Genomic DNA, 27985 nt, shown 5'->3' with positions numbered 1-27985 from the left:
AAAGGCTTAAGTTTTGCAAATTACAGTGTCTGGAGACTAGGCACCGGTGAGGTGATCTGATAGAGGTGTATAAAGCCTTGAATGGTTTGAGCATGCTCAATGCCGATGGGATTCTTCCTCTTACTCAGAATAATCACCTGAGAGGGCATAAATTCAGATTGAGGAAAGACAGATGTATGATAGATGTGTGGAAATTTGCCTTTAGCCAGCGGGTAGTTGGTTGGTGGAACAGACTTCCATCCCTTGTTGTGGAAGTTGACAGCCTAAATAAATTTAAGGCTCAGCTGGACTGGTACTTCGAACAAACGGAGGGGTGAAATGGGAGTGGATTTTTTTTCTTTTTATTTGGCTGATGCTGCATAAGCTTGCTTTCTTGAAATCATATGCCTCTACTAATGCTAATGTTAAAACTCAAGGCTTGAAAGACTCTGCAAGGCTTTTGGGGGGAAATTTCTATCAGCTTGGCCCGCACTTGTAGATTGAAAGGATCCGTTTTGTAGAGACGAGATACATTTAAACAAAGGTAATGCAAAAGTTTTTGCATATTGAGGATACCTTATATTATTGAGGATACCTTAAAGGCTCAGGAAAACTGCTAGTTTGGGGATACAAGGGTAATACAGATATGCATTTATCTGATAGTATTGGTTAAATTAACTCTTGCACATACCTCAAGAGTATTTGTTTGTTACCGCAACAGAATGTAGCAGCAAGATGTTCTGAAGGCAAAAGCATTTCAAATGAGTGGGTAGCAAATGCCAGGGAAGTGAGCTTAAATAACTTTAAGGGGTGTGCCATGGCAGTTAACTATACAAGAATACAAAGTCTTAACTGTTTATACAGTAATGTCAGAAGTGTCGTCAATAAAATGAGTGAATTCGAACTGCTGGTTAGGACAAGTAACGCTGACATAACAGGGGCTTACAGAAACGTGGTGCCACCTGGAGATAAGGGGTAATGAGTTTCAGTATGGTATGTATAATGTATTTAGGAAGGACAGGGAAGATAGAAGGGGTGGTGTGGTCATGCTTCTAATCAAAAATAGCCTGGGTGCGACGAAAGCTTTCCTGGATTCAGGCGTTTTGCATGCTAGTGTAGAATCTGTATGGTGTGAAACATTTGGAACCAAACGTATAATGAGAGTGGGAGTAATCTGCAGCCAGGCGATTATGAAGATTATGAGTGCCTCTACATGAAAATGAAATGGGCAAGTAACATGAATATCTTATTATGGGCGATTTCAATTTGCCTCTAATTGATTGGAGCAAGTGGGAAGGAAACTCCACATGGGGGACAAGATTTTTAAATCAACTAGATGATTGTTATTTGTATCAACATGTCGGGGAAAGTACTAGGCAAAAGAATACTCTAGACCTCATCATCACCCATGAACTAGGTGACATAATAGGGCTGACAATACAGGTACCAGTAGCAGGAAGTGATTACGGAGTTCTATGGTGAACAATGAAGAGAGAGAGAGAGATAGAAGTAGTTAAAGGCAAAGGAATGGGTTATAATTTCAGGAAAGGAAATTACGATGTCTTAAGGTGCTACATTGCTTCTATTAACTGGGTAGATATCTCACAGAGAGCAAAATATAACTGAATTATGGTATACCTTTAAAACATTAATCACAGAAGCCTTGAATGTTTATATGCCATTAAAAAAATACTCCACGAGGAGGATTCCAAGTTGGATGAATAATGAAGTTGCCAAATTGCTTGAGCAGAAAAAGACGGCATGGAAAAGTTACAGAGCAATAAAAAGTACTGAAGCCTATAACAGCTACAAACTGATCTGTAATAATGTCACTGAAAAGGTTAGGCTGGCAAAGGCAGATTATGAGAAATCACTGGCAAAGAGAGGGGATAAGGAATTATTCACATATATAAATGCAAAGAAGAGAAGGACAAACCAGATTGGACCCTTATGTAATGGACGTGGGATAGTATTAAATATCCCAGATGAAGTTACAGATGAACTCAACAGTTACTTTGCATCGATATTTACAGAAGAAAAACCCTTCACGGCAATGAAAAATTCTGGGAGTGAAGTTGAAAAAAATAAAATTAATGATGTTGAAATTTCATACGTTTATATAATGAAAAAATTTTCGAGCCTACAGGGCATTAAGACTCCTGAGGTTGATAGCATTTACCCTATAATCTTAACAGAGGTGGCAAGTGAGTGCATTTAACCATTGAGGCTAATTATGCGAGAATCACTGGACTTAAGAGTGATTCCATTGAATTGGAAAAGTGCCAATGTATCTCCAATACATATGGGCAGTTCTAAGAGTGAAGTGGGACATTACCTGCCGTTTAGTCTAACTTCAGTGGTAGGGAAAATCATGGAGACAATGATCAAAGTTGGAATTCAGAATCATTTAGATAGAAATGGAATTCTGAAGGATACTCTGCATGGTTTTGTAAAGGGAAAATCATGTTTAACTAATCTGGTTAGCTATTTTGACAGGGTCACTCAAGAGTTGGACTTAGGGAATTATTTCGACTTTGTTTATTTGGATTTCAGCAAATTGACTCAGTCCCACATGAGCAGTTACTTTATAAGATGGAACAGGTTGGAATCACAGGGAAAATCCTTAGATGGATAGCAGGGTGGCTCCAGGGCAGGATGCAGAGGATTGTGATAACTGATTATTCCTCAGATTTGGTTGATGTAAGAAGTAGGGTTCCCCAAGGATCAGTATTAGGACCATCGTTGTTTTTTATTTTCATAAATGACATCGATGAAGTGATAGAGGGCGTGATGTCTAAATTTGCAGATGATGTAAAAATTGGTAGAGCAGTTAATGACTGCTGCCAAGCAGGGCTTCTTCAGAATGACCTAGATAGACTTTAGGGATGGTTAGAAAAATGGCAGCTATGCTTTAATCCAGCAAAGTGTAAGGTATTGCACCTGGGAACAGTAACCCCAAAATAACTTATAGACTTGGCGGAGTTGAACTAAAGCTGGTAGTGGAGGAAAGGGACTCGGGTACTATGATATGAAGTTCTACGAGCATTGTACACTGGTTGCAAGGAGGGTCCATGGTGTCCTACTGATGATTTATCGAACAATCACTAGTAGAGATAAGGACGTCGTAATCCCATTATATAAGGCTATTGTTAGATCACTTGGAATACTCTGTTCAAGTATGGAGAACGCACCTAAAGAAAGACATTGTGCTTCAAGAAAGGGTCTAAAGACATGTAACTCGCCTGGTGAGATCAGCAAAGGGCATCCATATAAGGAAAGGCATCGAATATGTGGATTGCAGAGCTTGGAAACTCTTAGAGGAGTTTCCAAGCTCTGCAATTTTCCAAGCTCTTGGCACCTTAGAGGAGACTTTATTGAGGTGTTTAAGGCTCTGAGAGGCATAAGTAAAACTAATGAGGATGAAATTTTCACGGTTATAAATGATTCTAGAACTTGCCTGCCTGGCAACCCAAAGGTCGCGGGTTCGATTCCCGCCTCGGGCTTGGATCAAAGTACTGCAAAAACTTTGGGAGGTGCACTATGACCACAGAAGCCGATGCGCCAACAACTACCAAACCAAAAAAAAAAAAAAAAGATTCTAGAACTAGGGGCCATAATTTCAAGTTAAGGGGAAGTTGTTTAGACTGGATTGCAGGAAGTTTTATTTTAGCCAGGGAGTTATAAATTACTGGAATAAGTTACCTACATGGGTGGTAGAGGCTGACAGTCTGGGGCAATTCAAAGGTCAGCTGAATAATTCCCTAAGGGAGGAGGAAAATGCATAGGTTGTCCAATTCCTTTTGTTTTATTAATTTTTACTATTATTACTATTTTTTAATTTTCTTATTATTATTATTAATTTGTTTTTATTCTTATTATTTTATTTTATGTATTTTTTGTTATTTTATTTATTTTTTGTCTGGTGCAGCATAAGCCATAGGCTTCCTTGCACCATGTAGCCATTACCAATGCTAATAAATCCACCTCTTTACGTCTACTTCCCCCGATGTAGCCAAGTGTTCAGGATCACACGCTCTTTGAGTGGACTGGGGTTTAAGCCTGTGACTGCTAAATACAATTAACATTTGTATTGACTAATTTATTGTAAACTCCACTGACCTGGTGGTCATTCCATATAAACAAGTTTTTTTTTTTTTTTTCACTATTATTGGGATCCCTTTTCCCATATCTTTACTTCCCCACGGGTGAACTCCCAAATCCCACTTTTTGCCTGGTAGCACCTTCACTACTGTTTAATTTTTATTTATTTATTTTTTTCTGAGCCCTTCCTGGGAAACTCAAGCGACTCCAGGGTTCACCCTGCCAGAGTGTATTGCTAGTGGCCTGGCCTGCCTCCCCATGGGAAAGTACGGTAACTAGAAGCTATATCCTTCCTGTATACATTGTACTCCCAGCCAGCCCAGCATCACTTTAATTCCTCCCTCTGGGGTAGGATGAGCTTCCCACTCCAGAAGTTCTCCCATCAGTCACCCCTTTTCAACCTTCACTACTGCTTATTTATTTATTTTTTTCTGAGCCCTTCCTGGGAAACTCTAGTGACCTGGCCCACCTCCCCATGGCAAAGTACAGTAACTAGAGGTTGGTGGTTTCCACAGGCCCCTAGGCTAAGAGGTCAGATGAACAAGATACCAACATAACCTACACTAACCGTTCACAAACACATCTGTCTGGTCTTTATGCACTGCTGTATACATCTCAAAGTACCAATCACAGAGTTGGGGGGGAATCCCCAGTGCTGCTAGTCAAACTACACTATATCCTTCCTGTATACATTGTACTCCCCATATTCAAATTCATATTCACTTATGTCTGAGTGACACAATGTCTGCATTTGGTGACTTAATCAGTACCTCAAATTCATCAAATTTATTTACAATGCTCCTAGCATTAGTGAAAATGCAAGTATATGTGCACCTCTTCTTACTCTTAGTTACCCTAATACAGCTCATGTATTTACTTGTTCCATGACAACTCACAGTGCAGCTTGAAATCCCCAACACCTTGCTTCCTGAATGGCTGAATGTTCCAACAGAAGCAGTGCAAGAATCACTTTTGCCTCTGCCTGCAGCTCTAGTTAATCTATTAGTCTGTGTATCCTCCTAAGCTAGCAGTTTTCCAACCTACCTATCACTGCCTCAATATCATTAGCAAATATTCTTGCATCCCTTCCATTTGAGTGCAACCAAGCCTTGTAGTCTCTCCTGTTAAGCAGCACAGACCACACTGAGAAAAATTCTACCTGATGAGCATTACACAGATTGATTGAGAAGGCTCTCAACATGTACCCCTTCCTATTGTGTCTCAGCAGAACTGCAGACACTTTTAAATTAATCCTATCCCATTACTTTTTCTAAACGTTGCCTTTATTAGTTGAGTAAATCTTCAAACCTCCTACTCTTAATATGATTTGTGCCAACTTGCACAGTAATATCACATTTCATTTTGTGCCTTTAAAAGATATTCACTCTATAATGTCATCTAATTTTGCCCCTGGCAGACATATCTTGGGTCTTATTCCACTTATCCTTCTTGCACAATATATTTTGTTCCCCTAACAACAGTCACCAAGAATAACTATATCCTGTGGGACCAGCACATTCTGCCTTAGGAATGGCCGTTGCGTTGCCTGATGAATTGGGCAGCTGAGCACTTGAGTCTCCCTCCCCTACATTTTAATTCCTTTGAGGGCATCCACCATACTCTTCAAGCTCTCACCAGAAATACCCATCAGAACACTGAGTTGGTGGTGCCTAATTTCTTCACACTCACTATACCAAATGCAACACAGAGATCCCCTTGGTCATGTCCAGTTCCACAGAGCGAACATTTCATAAGTAGTAAATTTTGTTAGGCAACAATTCTTAGTAGAATCACCCCTTCAGTTCTCTGCCAAGCCACAGCACTCCTGCTACTTTGAGCCCTTTGCTTTGCTGCCTCTAGTCTGAGGCATAATTTCCATTTAAATTCAATTTAATTTACAATACTACACTAAGCTAATATATACCCAAATGCAATATTAAACTATCAAGGTTATGCTAGACTGTTACATTCATAGAATTTTAAATTAGTTATAGCCTTACTAAAAGTAAAATTTCTTAGCTAAAAACATTTCAGCTAGTGATTGATGCAAATGAAAAATTAATTAAAGATGTTTCAGCATGTAAGCTTTGTTCACAAGTTTTTGTTTTTAAAAGACTTAAAAACTGGTACTTCATCTTTAAGAAACAGAGATGCTCTAACTCCTCAGCATCTAGTTAAAAACTATAAAGGGCTATTTTGGAAAAATTGTGAATTAATTAAAAATGCCAACTAAAGAAGAAAAACAAATAATAACAAAAATGGCAGTGAAATATGTGATTAAAGATATAAAACCCTTTCAGTTCGAAGTGTCTTATTAATAGTGGTACAAGATCTGGTCATGTTGATGCCAAAGCACTATTACCAAATCCTATTACTGTACCACATAAAGCCAAAACTTTGGCACTGAATTTCAACTTAAAATTATTCCTGAACTCAAAGAAGTTTTATGTCAAATAAGGAGGGGCAGTAATTTTAGATTAGTGCACAGACGATTTTAGAAAAATTGGATATTTATTGTAAGCTTTGGCTTACTAGTAACAAAAAAAAAAAAAATAATAATAAATAAATAATATATATATTTAACATCGGAATATTATATCTTCTTACAACTTAGATTGATTCAGTAAACATTTAATTAAACTCACCAACAATTGATTAAAATAGAATCAGGTATTAATTGTTTAGGAATGTACGTAAAGGCGAAGCAAATTTCTCAGAAGGACGGTGAACTTCAACCTACAGAAGGTCAGTTCAGAATTCCTCAAAAAGGACCGAGCCAGGAGAAGTATAGGGAGAAACGGGCTGAAGGAGCTTAGAAGGTCAAGGGCAAGGGAATTTATCAGGGATTATATTAAAATAAGGGGGAAGGCTTTAGAACCTAATGGAGTATATAAGGATTTGGTTGGCGGGAAAGAGTGAGTAAGTTGGGTAGCGAGTTTTTTTTGGAGGAAGGGTAGTGGCGATGTTAAGAGATGAGTGGTAGTAAGTATTGTACCAGGGAATATGTCTAAAGGGGTATAGATCAGAAAAGTTTAACTGGAATAGGAGCAGTATAGGCAAGGAGGAAATTTTGAGTGGAGCCTGAATAGCTGAATTTAGGATATGCAAAAGATGACGAAAACCAGATAGCCCATTAACAGAGAATTTCGATCTGATAGTAAAAAGTGGGAAGAAGAAGTACAGAACGAAGGAATCCCGAAAATCAAAATCCGAATGGAAAATCGTCCTAAAACCAAGGAGCTAGCCCAACCTGGAGAAGGGAACATGTAAGTACTCTTTTATCATTATTATACCTAGTCCAAGATATAGTTTGGGAGAGAAGTAACGTAATGTTGGAACTAAAGAGAATGGCAAAATAAGGCACTCTGTATTCCTATCTGCGAATGACTTGATTAACCTGTATGATGAAAGGAGAACACCCAACTGATGTCTTTAAAACTACTGAGAACTGTAATTATTCTTCGTAGTAGATGAGATTTAGTATAAAACTTTGGTAACTGTATATCCCTGTGGAGTTTACTTGTACTGGGCAATTAATTGTAAAATTAACACTTATTATTAATTACAATAATGTATGTACCTAAGTTTGAACCCTTATATTAAACAATATTGCAATTATATGTGTGTATATGTCAGTTCGTCTCACTCTATTCTAGCTAACCCAAAATCCCTGGACTTGTATATGCAGTCAGAGGCCCAAGGGTAACATATAGTTACCTAAATAAAATAACAGTAATTAGTGGCAAACATCTATTTGACATAATATTAACAATGGAGTATGAGATGGATGCATTTCATGATGTTACAACAGATCCTTGAAGGTTCCACCATGAGACACGATACATGCGTGACACCGATGCAGCATGGATTGGCGGACACGGTCATTAGCAGCAGCGCAGACGAGTCTCGCCACGAGATCCATTTCCGTCTCCACAGGCGATTCATACACGATAGATTTGAGGGCCCCTCCACAGAAAGAAATCAAGGCTCAATAAATCAGGTGAGCGTGGGGGGGCCAGGCAATGGGTCCACCACGGCCGATCCACCGACGCCCAAAACGCCTGTTCAAATGGTCACGAACACACCTTCAATAATGGGCAGGTGCCCCGTCAAGTTGAAACCAAATGTTGCGTCTCACGTTTGCTGGAACATCGTCAAGTAACCCTGGTAGAACTTGTTCAAGAAAGATCCGATATTTAGCAGAGTTCATGCGGGATGGTAACAGGTATGGGCCGACTAAGCAGTCACCGACCATAGCTGCCCACACATTTATTGCGAAGCGATGTTGTTCCACATGGGGTTGTTCCACACTGTGTGGGTTGTCATGAGCCCACACATGAGCATTGTGCTGATTGAATAAGCCTTCCCGAGTGAAATAAGCCTCATCCGTGAACAAAACATAGGTTGGAAAATTCAAGTCTTGAACACTTTCTTGGAGAAACCACTGCACAAAAGCCACACATGCAGGATGATCTTGGGGGAGCAGTAACTGAACCCTTTGGAGATGAAAGGGGTGTAAGGAATTGTCGTGCCAGACACGCTGTATACTGCAATGAGACACTCCTAAGGCAGAGGCAATGGCACGTGTGCTGGTAGTAGGATTATTCTGGATGGCATTCAACATACTTTCTTCCATGGCAGGAGTTTGCATCAAATGTGGTCTGCCCACACTACTCCTGTTACCTCTAAATGACCCATAATTGCAGAAATTTTGATGCACACGCGCAAACAAACGGTGGTCCGGTACATGTCTATCTGGGAAGCGTTCTCCATAAATTCGTTGAACGGCTCGTCCATTGCCCTCTGCTAATCCATACACTAGGTGCATGTCTGCCAGCACACAGTTCGTATATTGATGCATGCTCTTTGTGCGGCGACTACTGCTTGAATGAGTAAACCAGAAATTTTCCCTCTCGCGAACTGATGAACTGCGCCACCTACCGACTTACGGTGACATTTCCAGTTATGGGTTCCTATGCGATTCACATTGCTTTAGATGTTACCTACCTTCCCTAAACGTTTGTACCAATATTTTTGAGACACCCTGTATATACATACATATATATATATATATATATATATATAGTACAGTACAAAGGTATACCCCTACATTATGTTTTATTTTACATTACATTAATGGAACTTGTTCTTTGGTAGAGAGAATATTATGTAGAACACAATGGGATATTTCCCTAACAGGTGATATTTCCCTATTAAGTTAGTAATAATTCAAAGTTGTTGTTGTTTGGTTTATAGGAGCATTAGCAACTAAGGCCATATTGCTCCAGGAATATGCAGTGGTCATTCCCTTGACCTTTCCGCATCCTCCGTATTTGGTGGTGACGGGCTCGAACCCCGGTCTAATCAAGAAGCGTGTGCTACGCACTGCTGCTCCTTCCCACCTGGCTACAGAGGCGCCCTTATAATTCAAAGTCTTCAAAAATATGAAACAGATGCATTTTTCGCTAACCAATTGCGGTGTAAATATGATATCATCTCTTTGCACATCTACTTAACACATTTTTGTCTCACACGTTTGAATTTAAAGATGCAGAAAATGTCTTAAATTTAGATACTGGAATCAAAGAATCAGCTCTGGAAAATCTCGTTACCTATTTTAAACGATCAAATTTACAGAATTATTTAAAAAAACAACAAATATACATAATTGTTTTTAAAAAACCCTTGGGAGAGGGGAGGTACCATTGAAATCAGATGGAACACCTTTTTCACAATGTTCGAATCTATTCACATACAGGTATGATCAAATTAAGGAAATATTGCCAGATAGTTTTGGAGGAGCACTGTCTTAATGATTTGAATACAGGTGACCCCCACTTAACGCTGATAATTCGTTCCGTAAATACAGAGCGCTAAGTGAATCCGTGCTAAGCTAGCACCGCATGCCCATAAGGTAACATATGTATCTGTGAGTTACAGTCGGTGCCATAGGATATTTCCTAATCAATAATAAACGGTAGTGAAAAGATGCACAAATTTCGGTCAAAATATTTAATATTCAAATATTTGTACATATAAAATATTCTGCATTACATACGTATATAATTATGTGGTGACTACTTACGTATCAAAATTAAACTTACAATTCCAATTAAAATCATGAATTTAATCATGAAAAATGTGTCGATTTTGGGTTGAACTTTGGCCCTCTTCCAAATAAACTAAAAGGGATATTAATTTTAAATCCCCCGCAGCGTTACCGCCCAACAATAAAGTCAACCGATCCTTTGCCGCTTTGAAACCTGGCATGCTTTTTTCTTCTTTCAATACGAAAAACTTCTTACAGTTAAACTTGCAAGTCCTAAATTGCGGCACACATCCGCTTGTCTTTGACCAGAATCGATTCGCTTCAAAACGTCTAATTTAATTTTCAAATTCAGTCTTTTTCTTACATTTATAGTCTTCGTACTGCTTTCAGACGTTGTTGCTTTTTCATTCTTATCGGCCATTATTAACTCTTCGAAAATGTAACTGCGTTGGTTGCATTAATTATGATACAATGTTCAAGTAAACTGTCCATTTCGCACGATGTCTAATGTGGTACTGAGTGATGACTAGACTTCGGATAAATGTATATAATGCAAATATTACAAACTTGATCATTTTTTAAAATGTTGATCTCAGAACTACGTAACAAGTCACTGTACTGCAATTAAATTAGCATGCGAAAAAATTTCGCTTAGCGTGGGAAAATTTCTCAAGTCGGCGTGGGAAACGTTTTAATGCTGTTTTGCTATTCATTTTCAAGCTATCGATTCCATCAAATGAAACGATTTCTTTAAATATGCCAAAAATGCAATCTGTAAAAGAGCGTTATAGTGATCTGTGACAGCGTTATAGTCAGATATGGGTTATAATATAAGAACACCGTTATAGCGAATCAGCGTAAAGCGAATAGCGTTATAACGGGGGGCCTGCTGTACTTAGTTAATAGAAAATATTGTAGCATTTCTGGAGCAATTTAAAAAGGCCTCCAGATGCTTTGGAAGCTTCAAGGAAGTCAATGATACTTAACTATGGTTTAGAAGACTAGAACAGCAACTCAGCCTTCAGTTATGGATGGAAATATTATTTCCATCCATATTTCTAAACTTAAAAGAAAATGTCTGTCTATTCTGGTACAAAACTTTCAACTGCATTTATTTCATAAAATAGCTTTATTTTTTCATCCAAAACTGAGACGTTTAAAACTTTTGAATAAAAAAGCAGAATGAATAGAAGTAAGAAATGAAGCAAGAAAGATGGTAAGCAAACAAAAAACAACTTAATATTAAACTAGAAGCCACAACTACATCATTGCCACACGAGACCAGAATCAAAAGGTTTGACAGAAAGAAAAAGAAGGAAGACGATTTATTTGATGTGGATATTTGATATCATACACAACAAAAAAAAAATCAATATTTTTGATCCAGTGATTTATTGCATTATTATTGATATATAAAATGTGAAGGCAAATTTTCTTAATATGTCAACTTTTTTTTTTTTTTTTTTGTTCGTAGGTTGGGTTTGGGTGCTGTTCCAGTTACTATAGGTGCAGGACTAATACAATGGACCCATGCAGGACTATAAGAACAACCATTCCATACCAACTTCTTTGTGTCATGAATCCACACCATCACTGAAAAGTTAAAACTAATCTTCAAGTTGTCTTCAGTGAAAATATTAAAACAAGCATAAATAAAAAAATATTCTGTACCTTAAAGATCATAATTCTTAATTATCAGAAAGGATTTTACATTACCAAAGTAAGAGAAGCAGAAGATGTGAAGTAGTAAATTACATCACAGAGTACAAATAATTTTCGATTTACAAGAGAGATATTCTGAAATTTTTTCAATAAGTAAATCAGAGATGAAGAAATTATTTCAGTGAGACATATTCCATCACCAGCTTTATGTTGAACAATGAAGGATGAAAGATCAGCCAGCATACCAGCAAAGTATTCAGCTAATGGATCTGAAAAGAATAATTTTTTAAATGTTAGTAAAAATAATATCTGGCTATAAAATGATGACATTTTCATTACTATACTATGCATTAACAAAACATAATCCTTAATGTTCATTAGAGCCAAGGATACAAAAACTATTTGATGTATATCATCTTTCCAGCACAATATCACTCTAGTGCGTTAATGTTCATAAGTGGTAACATTGTATAAAAAAGTAATTAATTTAACTGAGCATTATATTCACTCACATAGTAAGAAGACTTTTGTGAATTTATTGGAGGACTGTTTTCTACAGTAGCATGTTACGAGATGCGAAAGAGAGAGAGAGAGAGAGAGAGAGAGAGAGCGCAATACACTTGAACTGATTATCAGCAGTGACTCTTCATACATTAAGAATCTGCAGTGGTTAAAAGAACTAGTTAGCAGTGACCACAGTATCAAGGGTAAAAGGAAGAAGAGCTTTGGCTTTCATAAAGATGAGTACAGTAGTTTCAGACACTTTTTAAATTCCACACAGTGGAACAATATGATGATGATACCAACAGTAAAATTCTAAATGGGAAACATTTAGGGAAATAGTCACGGAAGCTAACAGGCTTTTCATATGAACTAAGTATATACTGTTCAAGGCTGAGACAATGGGTGCCAGATAAACTAAGGGGACTACTGGCAGAGATGAGAAATGCATGGGATATACATACAGTATTTATCAGGTAATACAAAAATTTATGGTAGATATAAAATAGTCTACAATCAAATCACAAAGTAGGTCAGACAAGAAAAGCAGATTATGTGGTCTGAAAATGATGCAAAGACTTCTTTACTCAGAAGGAACAGATAAATCACATTGGTCCATTTGATATCAAAGGTTTAACTCTTGATGACCATACTCAGGTTGCTGACAAATGAATAAGTATTTTTCATCTATATTCAAATGCCAGAAGGTTATCAAACTCCAAGAGGAAGCTCATTATCATTCTTCTCTTTCTTGGTGATCTCTCTCTCTCTCTCTTTTTCTCTCTCTCTCTCACACAGGGTAACTCAGAAGTTTTTTTGGGCTGGTGCAACATAAGGCTCAGGCTTCCTTGCATCATATGGCTAATAATAATGATTTTGCGAAAACCGAGAGAAAAGTGGAAGAAAAATTGCTCAAACAAATCATAAAAAAAGAACCTGGGACAGATGGAATTCATTCAACTATACTAAGGGAGGTAGCAAAGGAGGTAAGTAAACTTTTATACATAGTTATGACATCACCTTTGCATTCAGGGAAAGTCACTGTGGACTGCAGATGTGTGAATATATCCACAATTCAGGGCGGAGATATCAAAGAGTGACATGAGTAATTACAGACCTGCTAGTTTAACCTCTGTTCCAGGAAGAATAAAGGAGTTTCTGATATAAGAAGTAATGCAATATCATCTAGTCATGATCACAGTTACACTTCAGTCACAGCAAGGATTTGTAAAGGAGCGATCCTGTCTGACCAATTGGATTATATATGATGATGCAATAACAAAGGAACCAGTTGCAAAAAATTATTTTGATATCATGGGCAATACTTGAATTTCATAAAAGCTTTTGATATTGTTGCATAGAAAATATGGTACAAATTGGAACTGTGTAGCATTAAAGGCAAGTTACTGCTATAAATAAAGCAATTTTTGAGTTGGAAAATATAGAGAGTGATTATTAATGGACTAATGATATTAGTGGAATACCCCCACAGTTCACTGTGCTGGGGACATTGTTGTTTTCCATATTTATTGATGAAGGCATATCATCAGGCTTAATGTCTAATTTGCATATGACACAAAGGCTGGCAGGGTAGTTAATCACAGTAATCAGGGTTTAGCAACTTTAGTAGTGTAACGTGATCTAAACAAAACAGGCAGACAGACTGAGAAGTGGGAGTGAAGTTTAATACTGCCAAATGCAAGGTACCTATTCTTCACATGGGGAGAAGCAATCAAAGATTAACACACCAGATGTGATACCACACTCAGGGAAGTGGAGAATGAAAAAGACCTGGGAGAAATTGAGCAGGCAGATATGAAGTTCTCTGGCAGACAGGCTGCCAGGACAACTCATGGAGTTTTGGCAATAATATACAGAAACTTTGCTAGCAGGGATAAAAAGGTGATTATCCCACTGCATAAGTGGTGATTAGGCCAATCTTGAGTACAGCATATAGGTCTGGAGGCCTCGTCTGAGGAAGGATATAGATATGCTAAATTGGGTGCAGGTAAGGGCAACTAGATTATTGAAGGAAACAAAAGGGGGTAGGTCTTAACAAAAAAGGATTCAGATCTGCAAACTGCAGCATCTGGAGGAGACACACCTACAAGATAAACTGCATGAAGTGTTTAATACTTTGAATGGATTGAACAAGCTGAATATTGATGACATTCTTCCTCTTACTTGGACTAAATGCAGGAGGAGCATGCTTTCAGCCAGTGGGTGGTTGATTGCTAGAACAAACTTCCATGTATTGTTATGGAAGTGAATAATGTGAATAAATGCAAAGAATAACTGAAAAATCTATTGGAGAGGATAGTCAGTGATGTGGTAAGGGCTTTTTTTTTGTTGTAGTTTTTGTTTTCTTTTTGGCTGATACTGTATAAGCTTGCTTTCTTGCACCATTTCTCCTTACTAATACTATTTCTCATTGTGACAAAAAAAAAAAAACTATCCTTGTTGTGACAAAAAAAACATGATGTACCTTGTACACATGAAAGATGTTTTATGTGAAAACATCCTTGACAAAAATCAGAACCATTTTAAAATCGGAACTGAAACAGCTAGAACTGAAATTATGAACGATGGAATGTTTTATGCTCACACCCGCTACTTACTGTACCAAATCAACTTTAGTGACTGAGTTAGCATCATTGCCATCATTTAGGAATTAGTGGGCTTGAACAAAAGCTCACACCCGCTACTTCCTAAATGTTCTCTTGCATTTTTGTTATCAATCAGTTTTACTTCAGTCCAAAATATTCAGTATGAATGATGTAACATTTTATGCTCACGCCTGCTACTTAATCTACCGAATCAACATTAGTGACTGCATTAGTGTCATTTCCATTTCACATTTTTGGGACCAATTGGTTTTACGTCAGTCCGAAATTTAGAAGGTGCCACTAAAGATGTTTTCACATAAAAAAAAAAAAACCTATCCTCTCAGTGACAAAAATACCAGAAGGGACCTTAGCCATCACTGTAGAATTTTCAACAATGATGCATGATAATTTCCTATATTTTTTGGTAGTAGAGTTAGTAATAGTAGTGGCAAATGACACAAGAAAGCAAGCTTATATAGCATCAGCCAATAAGAAAAAAAAAACACACAATTCACCCATCTATACCCTCCAAGAATTTGTCTAGTACTTCCTTGAATTTATTGTAACCATCCACCTCCACAACAACAGATGGAAGCCTGTTCCAATAATCAACCACCCAGTGGTGAAGGCAAACTTCTGCACATTCATCCAGCAACCATCCTTCCTCAACATGAATTTATGCAAGCTCATGTGTGTAATCTCAGCAAGAGAAAGAATGCCATTAATATTGAAGATAAAGGAACCACTGGGTGGCAGTGATCACAGTGTGCTGCTCTGAGATTTACTTAAAGATGTACCTACCATCTAAAGAGAAAAGGGAAGTGTTTATGCTTTCGTAAAGATGACTACACTGGCCACAGACAGTTTATACATTCTATACAGTTGGACCAACTAATGATGTTACAACAGCAAATTCTGAATGAGAAACATTCAAAGAATTAACCTTGGAAGCTACTAGGCTTTTCATACCAACCAAGAAAAACACTGTTCAAGGTTTAGGCCTAATTGGTTGTCAGATGAATTAATGAGACTTGTGGCAGTGAAGAAAAAATACATGGGTTGCATACACATTATCAGGTGACACAGAAGCCTGTGGTAGATATAAGCTAGTCTGTAATCAAGACACAAATGAGATTAGGCAAGTGAAGACTGATTATGAGACACTTTTGGCAAAGGATTTAAAGACTTCTTTATTTATATAAACTCTAGAAGGAAGTGGATGAAACAGAAGGGTCCACTTCATACCAATGGTTCGACTGTTGATGATCCTGCTCAGATAGCTGACAAACAATGAGTATTTTGCATCTACATTCACACATGAGGAATTCTGTAGGGAAGTGGAGGACAGATGCTTATTAAACTTGAACAGGGAGCTAAATCATTTTGTAATAACTGAGATCAAAGTGGAGGAGAAATTATTGAAATTAAACACGAGAAAGGCACGAGGGGTGGATGGTATCTATCCAGATATATTAAAGAAGGTGGAAAAGGAAGTAAACAAACCAGTAGCCATAATTATAAGAGCATCCTTGGACTCAGGAGAGGTCCCCACAGACTGGAGATGTGCCAATGTATCCAAAATTCACAAAGCGGGATCAAAGGGTGACAGGGGTAATTACTGACCTATTAGTTTAACATCTATTCAAGGGAAAATAATGGAATCATTGGTTAAAGAAACATTGTTTCTTTAACCATTGTTTTTTAAAGATCATCTAGACAAGACTGCAGTAATAATTTAGACACAGCATGGGTTTGTTAAGGAGAAATCTTGTCTGAACAATTTCATTGGATATTATGATGTGGTCACAAAGGAACTGAATGCAAAAAATAATTTTGATATCATATACTTGGAATTCAAGAAAGCTTTTGATACTATTACACATGGAACACTACTAAACAAGTTGGAACAATATGGCATTAAGTGCAAGCTGCTGCAATGGATTAAAGGAATGGTTGAGTGGAAGAAGACAGAGAGTGGTAATCAATGGACAGTGCTCTTTGTGGAATAATGTTATTAGTGGAGTCCCCCAGGATTCGGTGTTGGGCCCATTGTTGTGTTGTTTTGTATAATTATCAAATATTGATGAATGTATATCAGGCTTAAGATGGACACACACTATTATTAGCTCCAGTGAGCTCACATGTAAACATGTCAAACATCAAATGTGTGAGAGCTATACTTCCCAATTAGTTGAATTAGCTGGAGACTATGTACGCTTACATACATAGCTTAATTAATATTGTAATATATACATACTAACTAACTGATATTGCTATTCACCGAGACTTTTTTTTATTGGCATTATGCAATAAGATTGAGTTTAATACCCATTTATAACAAACTGCACTAACAGGAATCCCCAATAAACAGGAAAATGCAAATTGCTTTTAGTGTTTTATGGTAGTGACCTCCAGAAACATGCTCCTCTGTTCACTCTATCATGCTTCATGAAATTTCTGTTCGAACAGAAAAATGTAAGATCCTGAAAATGTGAGTGGGCCTACAATATCACGTGTTATCTTAATTTTTATTATTATTATTATTATCTATTTCTCCTAGGAGACACCCCCGATTACAGATAGAAAACAAACTGAATGAGTATTTTGCATCTACATTCACACATGAGGAGTTATTAAGGTTTGAAAATACCAGAAAGTTATCAAATTGTAGCAGGGTGCTTAATGATTTTGTACTAAAGTGGAGGAGAAATTGTAGAAGTTAAACATAAGAAAGGCACCTGGGGGTGGATGGGATCTATCCAGTTATATTAAAGGAAGCGGAAAAGCAACTAAGCAAACCCTTAGCCATAATTATGAGAGCATCCTTCGACTCAGATGGACTGGAGATGTGCAAATGTAGCCCCAATTCACAAAGGGGGATCGAAGGGTGACACGAGTAATTACAGACCAGTTAGTTTAACTTTTGTTCCGGGTAAAATAATGGAGTCACTGGTTAAAGATGCGCTGCAGGATCATCTAGACAAGACTGCAGCAATAATTCAGACACAGCATGGGTTTGTTAAGGGAAAGTCTTGTCTCACAAATTTGATAGGATATTATGATGTGGTTACAAAGGAACTGGATGTAAAAAATAATTTTGATATATATTTGGATTTCAGGAAAGCTTTTGACACTGTTGCGCATGGAAAACTATTGTACAAATTGGAGCAGAATGGTATTAAGGTAAGTTGCTACAATGGATAAAAGGATGGTTAAGTGGGAGAAGACAGCAGGTGGTAATCAATCGGTGCTGCTCTTCGTGGACTAATGTTATTAGTGGAGTCCCACAAGGTTTGGTGTTGGATCCTCTGTTGTTTTGTATATTTATCAATGATACTGATAAAGGTATATCAGCTTAGTGTTGAAGTTTGCAGATGATACAAAGGTTGGCAGGGTTGTTAATGATAATAATGGCAGTGTGCTACTGCAACAGGATCTAGATAATTTGGGCATAATTTGGATGGGCTAAGAAATGGCAACTGAAGTTTAACCTTGACAAATGCAAAGTACTGTATATGGGTAGAAGTAACCCCAGAGAAACATACCAACTGTATGGTACTACACTTAAGGTGGTAGAAAATGAAAAAGACCTGGGAATAACTGTGCAGTCAGATATGAAGTTTTCTGAGCAATGCAGACAGGCTGCCAGGGCAAGTCATGGGGTTTTGTCAATGATATATAGGAATTTTGCTAGCAGGGAAAAGGAGGTGATTGTCCCTCTGTATAAGGCAATGGTCAGGCCACACCTTGAGTACTGCATACAGGTCTGGAAGCCTCATTTTAGGAAGGATGTAGATTTGCTTGAGCGTGTACAGAGAAGGGCAACAAGATTGGTGAGGGGAATGAGGGGATCCTCTTACCAAGAGAGGCTTAAGTTCTGCAAATTGCAGTGGCTGGAGACTAGGCACCTGTGCGGTGACCTGATTGAGGTGTATAAGGCCTTGAATGGATTGAGCACGCTGAATTCTGATGGGATCCTTCCACTTGTTCAGATTACAAACCTAAGGGGGCATAAATTCAAATTAAGAACAGATGTAGACTAGATGTGCAGAAATTTGCCTTTAGCCAGCGGGTGATTAATTGCTGGAACAAACTTCCATCTGTCGTTGTGGAAGTTGATAGGTAAATAAATTTAAGGAGGAACTGGACAGACATTTAGAAGGAATGGTGTGATTTTTTTTTTTTTTTTTTTTTGGCTGATGCTGCATAAGCTCATACACTTGCTTTCTTGCATCACATGCCACTACTACTACAGCCATTTCCTAGGGGTTGCAGATACATATTCTATTATGCAACAGAAAATAATATTATACACAATTTCACATTATATATAACACATGTTATTAAATTATACAATTCATATAGTACTTAAAGAAGAAAATAATACAGTATATATCCAGTAATTAGAATTTTAATGACAAAGAATGAAGCTTTCAGGGCAAATGGAGCCCTTCCTCAGCACATACACAGATTATAGCATATTATGGACATTACAGATAAAATTTCAATAAATAGAGCTGTGCATGCTCTGATGTGTACATGCCGTAAGATTGACACTCATCAAATAGATTGGTGTTTGTTGTTGGTACACGGACTTGTGTAGGTTTCCTGCCAGCGTTTATCAAGCTTCAAGACCGTTGATTCCAAGATAGGGTGTAGCCTCGTGCCCTTGCAGCAATTCAAGGTTTTTGAATTGCACATGTTCAATGATTCCAGCCAAAGGCGGTGGTGGAAGTGTCGATCACTTCATAATCGCATTTAGGGTTAAGGTCATGGAGGGTCGACCAGAAATGTTCTGTGATTGCGGAGTGGTCAGTGTCACCAAGGCGAATTAATCTGTGATGCTCTGCAAGGTGGTCTTGCAGGCATCTCGAGCTCTCCCTTATACAGCAATCTTTGCAAGTTATGTGGTATACCACTCCACTATGCAAAAGAGGGGGGGGGAATTGGAGTTTTCATTGGAAACCAGAGAACGTAAGCTCCTACCAGGTAATTGTAAGCATTTTATGTGGTATTCCAGGAGGATTTTCAAGATCTGGTCCAACATGCCTGGATAGTACAGAATATACATGATAGTCATTTTGTCGTGTGGGGGTGATGGCTTTGGGTGGGACATAAGCTCTTCAGCTTGCAGCAAGCACTTGTCTAATATATGGGTTGGGTAACCACAATTGACCAGGTCAGTTTTTACTCTGGAAATCTCGGTATGCTTAGCTTCCTCTGAGCTGGAATGGCTACAAGCTTGGGAGAACAGAGTGTGTGTGTGTGCAGTGCTGTTGAGATGGCAAGGGGCATGGCCAGATCTGTAGTTGGTAAACTACCCACACCATATTGGCTTATGGTATACCAAGGTTTCCAGGTGTAGGCCCACTTGCTTTACTAGAACATCTAAGAAAGGAAGGGACCCGTCCACTTCTAGTTCTAAAGTGAACTGGATGAACAGTGATAAAGAACTGAGGTATTCTAGTAGTGTTACCTCTGAACCACGTGAGATGTCATCAATCTATTTGCACCACACTGTAACAGGTATGGGCGGGCTCAGGAATATCTGTTCCTTTAATTCCTCCATGGTGATGTTGGCCACGATGGAGCTGACAGGGGCACCCATAGCTGTATCGTGTTCCTGTTTAAACAGGGAATCCTCGAAGGTAATGATGCTGCCTGAAGCACTGGTTGAGGGCAGAACAGATGTCCTCTGTGGATAGCGACGTTCTGCTTGGTAGGTTTGAGTCATTCTCCAGAAGTCACTTGGTGCAGTTAATGGCCTGTTGGACTGGAATCAATGTAAACAGAGACATGGCATCGAACAACACCATAATCTTGCTGTCAGGGATTGAAAGTTCTTTAATTAGGCACATGAACTCATTGCTGTTAGTGATAGTGTGGATGGTATTTCCCTTAAAGGTGTAAGGAGTTGCGCGATGTAGTTAGCTCATATGTAGGCATGTTGCAGCAGGATACAATAGGCCGGAGAGGAACATCTGGCTTGTGAACCTTAGGTAGATGATAAAACTGCAGAAGTTGGCAGCCTGTAGCATGCAGTAGCCACTGAGTCGATGTGGAAATTTTCCCAGATTTATACCATGCATAGACTAGTTTGTTGAGCTGTCTAAATACATTGCGCAACTCCTTATACCTGTTGTGGGAAATACCATCCACACTGCCACCAACAGCAATGGGTTCGCTGTTGGTGGCAGTGTGGACTTGCTATATAGGGGAGAGCTTGAGATGCCTTCAAGACCGCCTTGCAGAGCATGTCAGATCAATTCGCCTTGGTGATACTGACCACTCCGCAATTGCGAAACATTTCTGGTCGACCCATCATGACCTTGACCCTGAACGCGATTATGAAGTGATCGACCAATCCAAACACTTCCACCACCACCTCTGGCTGGAATCGTTGAACATATCTTGCAATTCAAAAACCTTAAATCGCTGCAAGGGCATGAGGCTACACCCTATCTTGGAAATCAGCAGTCTTGAAGCTTGATAAATGCTGGCAGCAAACCCACACAAGTCCATGTACCAATAATGAACACCAATCTAGTAGATGAGTGTCAATCTTGTGGCCATGTATGCATCAGAGCATGCAGAGCTCTTATATCTATTGAAATTTTATCTATAAATCCATATTCTGTTATAATCTGTATACATTTGCTGAGGAAGTGGTCCATTTGCCCTGAAAGCTTTATTCTTTGTCATTAAAATTCTAATTACTGGGTATATACTGTATTATTTTCTTCTTTAAGTCATGGAATCTAGTACCGCAGGCCCATTTGCATTTATACATATAGTACTTATTATCAAAATTATACAATGCATGTAATAACTTGTAATCTGCTTAAGACTTACAACTAAATGGGAAATATAGCTCTCACACATTTGATGTTTGACATGTTTACATATGAGCTCATGTGAGGTGATAATAGTGTGTTTCCACCTTTAATATCCAAATTTTCAAATGATACAAAGGTTGTTAATGACAGTATGCTATTGCAGCAGGATCTAGAAAAGTTGGGCAGATGGGCTGAGAAGTGGTGACTGAAGTTTAACATTGACAAATGCTAAGTACCGCATGTGGGTAGCAGTAAACCCAGAGAAATGTATCAAGTGTGTTGTACTACACACCCTGTAGTACCACACACCTAATAACATTATGTGCAGTAAAAAAGCCATAATTGCTTTTTTACTAGCCATACTGGAATAATGATTTCATAAGATAGTATGCAACTCTCCACAGCAGCATTCAGTCCTGTATTTTGTGAATACACAGCATTCAAGTACCATCATGCAAGCATACAAACACCCATAAAATGAAAGGTAAAATGTTTTAACAAATGAACCTTTGAATATTTATTCTCCCCATTCCAGATCAATTAAAATAAGATTTAAAGAAGAAACTAATTATGAAATCCTCTCCTGGAAACAATTTTCTGCACTATCCTTGCAAAAGCCAGAAATCATTGGTGGGTCATTACATTCTGTAAAGTTCCTTCAATCCATATGATTCAATCCATAAAATAATGACATTGTTCCAAATTATTCCATTTTGTATTCTTATAATGTCATATGATAGGAGGGTGATAGTGGCCATGGGAGAAGAGAGAAAGGGGGGGGGAGAGAGAGAGAGAGAGAGAGGTTCCACTAGAAAAGAGATCATCATCAAGCTGTTGCCTGAAACCATTGCTGTTGAAGGGTTTTATGACACAAGAGTATCTAAAGTCAAAATGTGTCGTCTCGGTATTTTCATGTAATTCATGTTTAGTTAGATCTGTTTGTCAGAGCAGATTTGTTGCACAACAGAAAATAGTTTCTCCTGATTTGCAGGAGGAACTGTAAATGCACTCAGATTTTTACACAGAATCTGAAATCAGAGTTATCTGGAATTTCTGAAATGAGAGCATATCAATTGTATTGCATTTCAATGAAAGTTTCACTTGGCAAACTGTACGCAGAGGAGGATTTGCATTCACCAATAAGTGATAAGTGTAAAATATATGTGGTTGATTCACAATCTAGCAACTATTACTTCTTCCCTATGATTTTGCTTGTTGCTGGAGTCGCATATATGATGATGAGGTTTTATTTCAGGAAAATTATTGTGGATTTAGTTTCTCTATGGCTGAGCTCATTCATCTTCATTTGCTCATATAATAATTGGTCTATACTTGGCGAAAATAACTACCCTAGTTTTTGTGTGGTAACTGTGATGCTGACTTAGCCTCATATTCTTTATCATTGCCAGTTATCCATGTGTTCCAGGATCCAGAAAAGAGGCAGAGTTATTTCTGAGAGCTTTTTTGACAGGGAATGATTAAAATGTAAAGTTCCTATAGATGATGAGAAGAAGTGCATTTACCATGTATGACTGAGATGGCAATGAGAGAATTAAAATAAATTGATTTGCTGTATGAAGCTATATGGTGCAAACATTGCTTTTTAGGAACTGCTAAATGGAATTTTTTTATTACTTAAAAATCATTAGTTTTTGTTATCTTTTGTTTAAAATCAGTAGTACAGCTGTTGTTTGTGTTAATCTGATAAAGTTAGTGAATTTGTTTTTTATTTGGCCTCTGATATTATTTCAAAATGAAAATCAAATATTGCCTCCATTTTTATTGTATTGATACGAATGATATAAACATTGCTTAGTATTTGTCTATGTAATTCCATAGGAGTGTAATTAATATTCTTGAAGAAGCTGAAATGAGGGACCTAATCAGGCACTCAACTGCAAAGCTCAATGCTAGAGCTCAAGCGTAAGATACCACAACATCCTCCCCACTTGAAACTTGAACTGAAACTTGAAACGAAATGTGTAGTATAGCATTTTTTCCTTCAAAAAGTAAAAGAAAAATATAAAATTACAATTAAAATACATTTTTTATCAATAAATTGATCATAGTATTTATTTGTTAGATGATTGTTATCAGGGGTGAGCTGTCATGAGGGTGCAAGGGGTGCAGGGCACTCGGGCAGCAACGTTCAAGAGGTGCCTGAAAACATGAAACTTACATACACATATTAAGAAAATTTTAAAAGGGTGCAGAAAATTTCAATTGCCACCCAGGCACAACATACCCTAGGAATGCTCCTGATTGTTGTTAATATATATTTGTCCTATATAAACTATAATATTATTTATAACAGTTATTTTAAAAATAGTGAGGAAGACCACTTTTACTTTACATATTTTTCTTTAGATTTCGCTAGTTGTAAAATTTCTTTTCCTTTCGAAGATTTCAAAAGTTTTTAAATTCTGAACAGGACATGTTATAGCTTTCTTTCACCATAAGTTCGGCTTCTACATTTTCTAATAAAAGACGGTTTCTCTCTTTCCGCCAAGCAGTTTTCATTAAGCTAAAAACTCTTCCTGATGAAGCATTTGAATGTGGAATGCTTAATATGGAGCTTACAATTTGAGACAAATTATTTGGGAAATTTTGAGAAAAATTGCACCTATTTTTTATCAACATGCATTTTCTTTTCTTCATTACTCAGTGACAAACAAAATGCCTTTAGACTTAAAAATTTCCTCAAAAAGCAAATCAAAGTTAATGTTTCTGATGTTGAATATTTCTATTAATTCTCAAATTGCATTAAAGTTGGAGGGAAAAGATTTCACAATTCTCATTTTTCTCTTGTTATTAGAATTAATTTTTAACACATCCATTAGATTCCAATAATAATTAATTAAAAATACATAAAATCAATAAATTAATAGATTTTTCCTCTCTTATCGGACAAATGATAGTATTATCGGGAAGCGGGACTCAAAATTCTAAATTGGAAAAATCCTGGCCATAACAGGGTGGTTGGTCACCCTGTCTCCACAGCAGAGATATCTGGTCCTACAGGAAGTAGCTACAGTAGTAATCAGGGAAAGGGAAATATATTGTGCAAAAAGAACAAGTGGAATAGGATCAGAGTACGTCTGCTGGGGCAAAAGTTAATGATATTTTGTTGCAATTTTCATCTTTTAAAGGCACAAAAGGCAATACTGTTGCGCACATTGGTACTAATTATATTAAGAATAGATCTGAGGATTTACTGAACAGCTACAGGGCAATATCGAAAAAAAAAGTCAGGACTGAATTTGAAAGTGTCTGAAATTCTGCCCAGACATAACGGGAAGTAGTACATGATTCCTTGAGGATTGACTAAAGACAGAATACAGGTAACCCCATGCAACATGGTAGTTAGGTTCCCATAAAATCTCATGTATTATGAATTCGTGTTATATGGGACTAAGAACCAGTGAAAAGGGGAGGATTATGACCCAAAAAACTAACAAAAATACGTAATTTTATAACTATCGGAAACTTAATTTTTATTAAAAATAGTAATAAAAACTCAACAAACATCTTAAAAACTGTGATACATATATATGTCAAATAATGTACATTCATTTCATTTTCTTCCTCTTCATCACTGCTAAGCACAATCAAATTATTATTATTATTAATAGCCATATAGTGCAAGGAAGCCTGAGGCTTATGCTGCACCAGCCAAAAAAAAAAAAAAAAAAAAATTCCAAGTTACCCTGAGAGAGAGAGAGAGAGAGAGAGAGAGAGAGAGAGAGAGAGAGAGAGAGAGAGAGAGAGAGAGAGAGAGAGAGAGAGAGAGAGAGAGAGAGAGATGGAATCACCAAGAAAGAGAAGAATGATGATATTCAGCTCAGGACCCTAGGTGTGTCAAACCCATACTCACTAGATGTGAGCCCCTGCAGGTGATGCAGGATATCTTCACCTTCTGAACTATTTTCTGCAGCATCTAGATTTCGTGCATCTTCTGCTCTCTTTAAAAAAGCAGTAATCTGGGTTTGTTAACTTTTGCCTGATAGATCTTTGTAAACTGCATGGTATGGAACTAAGCCTTTTTGAAGCTCCCTTTTGAAATTTGTGTTCCTCTCAGTTGAAGGAGCTGCATTCAGAAAATCAGATTCTAATTGCTCGGCTAAGTTCATGCTTTCCCGTATGCTTTTTAGTGTAAAATTTGGAACTTCAGAATTTTAATCTGCACTATCATCCTCTGAATTGATTTGGTTTATCTCCGATGCCATTTCCACCAAATCCACTTCGCCAGCCTCTTTTCTACCAGTAATTCTTGAATATCTTCAGTAGTCATACCATCAAACCTTCTCTCTCCTTAAAACTTAGCAATATCTACTATCGCACCGATTCCGTTTTCTGCCGGTTCGACCATTTTTCCTGAATGAACTGACTCTGCCATACGTTTTTCCAAACAGTTTTAATGTTGACGGTTTTATTTCTTTGAGCGATAAAGTTATGATTTCGATACAGTCCACAATTGAGAAATGTTTCCATGCCTCTATCACTTCAATATTTCAGAATCAATTTTTTCCAAAATCCATTGTAAATTTTCTGATGTAATGAGTTTTAGCAGTTGATATAATGCCTTGCTCCAATAGCTGAATTAAAGAAGTTGTATTAGGTGGTAGGAACAGTACTTCAACATTTTTGATGAGTTAAATCTTTTGGATGGCCTGGAGTGCTATCCAATAGTAATAAAACTTTTACTAGATTTTTCCACTTTAAATAGTTTTTCACAGCTGGCAGAAAACAATTTAGAAACCATTCTTTAAATAAATCGGCAGATATCCAAATTATGTCAAGTTCCTTAGGCATAATTTGGGACTGGAATTTAATTCACAACAAAGAAATTATTCCATACGGTTCTTAAGAACAAAGTTTAGTATTGCTTCGAAGTCACTTTTTTTTTTTTTTTTTTTTTTTTGTGGTCTCAAACAAGCACAAGTTCAATAGCACAACATATGGGGATTTCTGAACAAAATAAATTAGATAGTATGAATCAGAGCTGTAATACTCAATATGTTCTACGTTGATAATAATATTAGTAAAATAATAAGAGGAGTTTACCTCAATATAGTACGTAGAACATTTCCGTATGATACCCCCAGAAACTTACCCATACGTTAGAGTAAATTATAAATAATTAAATAATCAATTTAACACAATTCAAATAAATATAAAACAATTAAAAATCAAATTAACGCAATTAAAAGAATAACGAAAATATTCAAAACGATTTTCCTTCCTTTTGTTAGGATGTAGATAATTTTTTAATTTATCGCGAAGCTTCCTAACCTGGGAAAGGTATTTTTGTTTATTCGAATATCGAGATTTTAAGGCAAGCTTAACAATATTATGTGATGTCGCCAGTGTTAGTTGTTTTATGCCTGAAATTTTTTGATTTAAATTCACCCTGGCAAACTTCGGAACGATGTTGTTTTGAAGGCAATATTTTAGGAAAGAAATATGGTAACTTTGGGCCGAGTACCTTAGTGTAGATTTAATGTAATTTTGCACCAGGCCATTCAAAAAATCTCCCATAATTGTGTGTATCGATTGTATACTACTGGATAGACAGGAAGTGAATGAAATAGTCAATAAGAGTTTAAAAATTAATTAGATAGTATGAATCAGAGCTGTAATACTCAATATGTTCTACGTTGATAATAATATTAGTAAAATAATAAGAGGAGTTTACCTCAATATAGGAAGGAAATCGTTTTGAATATTTTCGTTAGATTCTTTTAATAGTGTTAATTTGATTTTTAATTGTTTTATATTTATTTGAATTGTGTTAAATTGATTATTTAATTATTTATAATTTACTCTAATGTACATGTAAGTTGTCGATTTTTTTGTTTTTTCCGTTTTAATTTCTGGAGGGTATCATACGGAAATGTTCTACGTACTATATTGAGGTAAACTCCTGTTATTATTTTACTAATACTGAACAAAATAAAATACGGGGATTTTCCAATAATTTTTTTTGCATAACGACTAGCAAGTCAGCAGCAGGGATTCACAAAAAAAGAATGGAAATGTTGAAAAATTGCATCCAACATAATAATAGTAGGGTTTTCTCAACACAAATGCTAAAAAATACTGTGTTATGCGAGGTTTGCCGAAATTTTCTAACCATGTTACAGCAGAACCGTGTTATATAAGTACTGTGTTGTGCAACAATTTCCGCAATTTATCCATCGTGTTAGAATGAAACTGTGTTGTGGAAGTACCGTGTTATATGGGGGTTGCCT

The 27985-nt window shown here is 37.1% G+C and overlaps 1 protein-coding gene across 2 annotated transcripts in view; it reads right to left on the bottom strand.

Annotated features, from left to right (window-relative positions):
• Positions 1–27985, bottom strand: part of Ube4A (Ubiquitination factor E4A) — a 523714-nt gene that overhangs the window by 350457 nt on the left and 145272 nt on the right. For both annotated transcript variants that reach the window (XM_090376475.1, XM_090376476.1), the window contains exon 7: positions 11846–12060. In XM_090376475.1, coding sequence (XP_090232601.1) covers positions 11846–12060 — 215 coding nt within the window. The remainder of the gene's footprint in view (positions 1–11845; positions 12061–27985) is intronic.

This window comes from Mastigoproctus giganteus, chromosome 6 (genome assembly GCF_048544385.1).
Source record: "Mastigoproctus giganteus isolate SK-2022 chromosome 6, ASM4854438v1, whole genome shotgun sequence".
Lineage (NCBI taxonomy): Eukaryota > Metazoa > Arthropoda > Arachnida > Uropygi > Thelyphonidae > Mastigoproctus > Mastigoproctus giganteus.
Note: the sequence above shows the minus strand (reverse complement) of the source record. Positions and strands in the feature narration are given on the sequence as shown.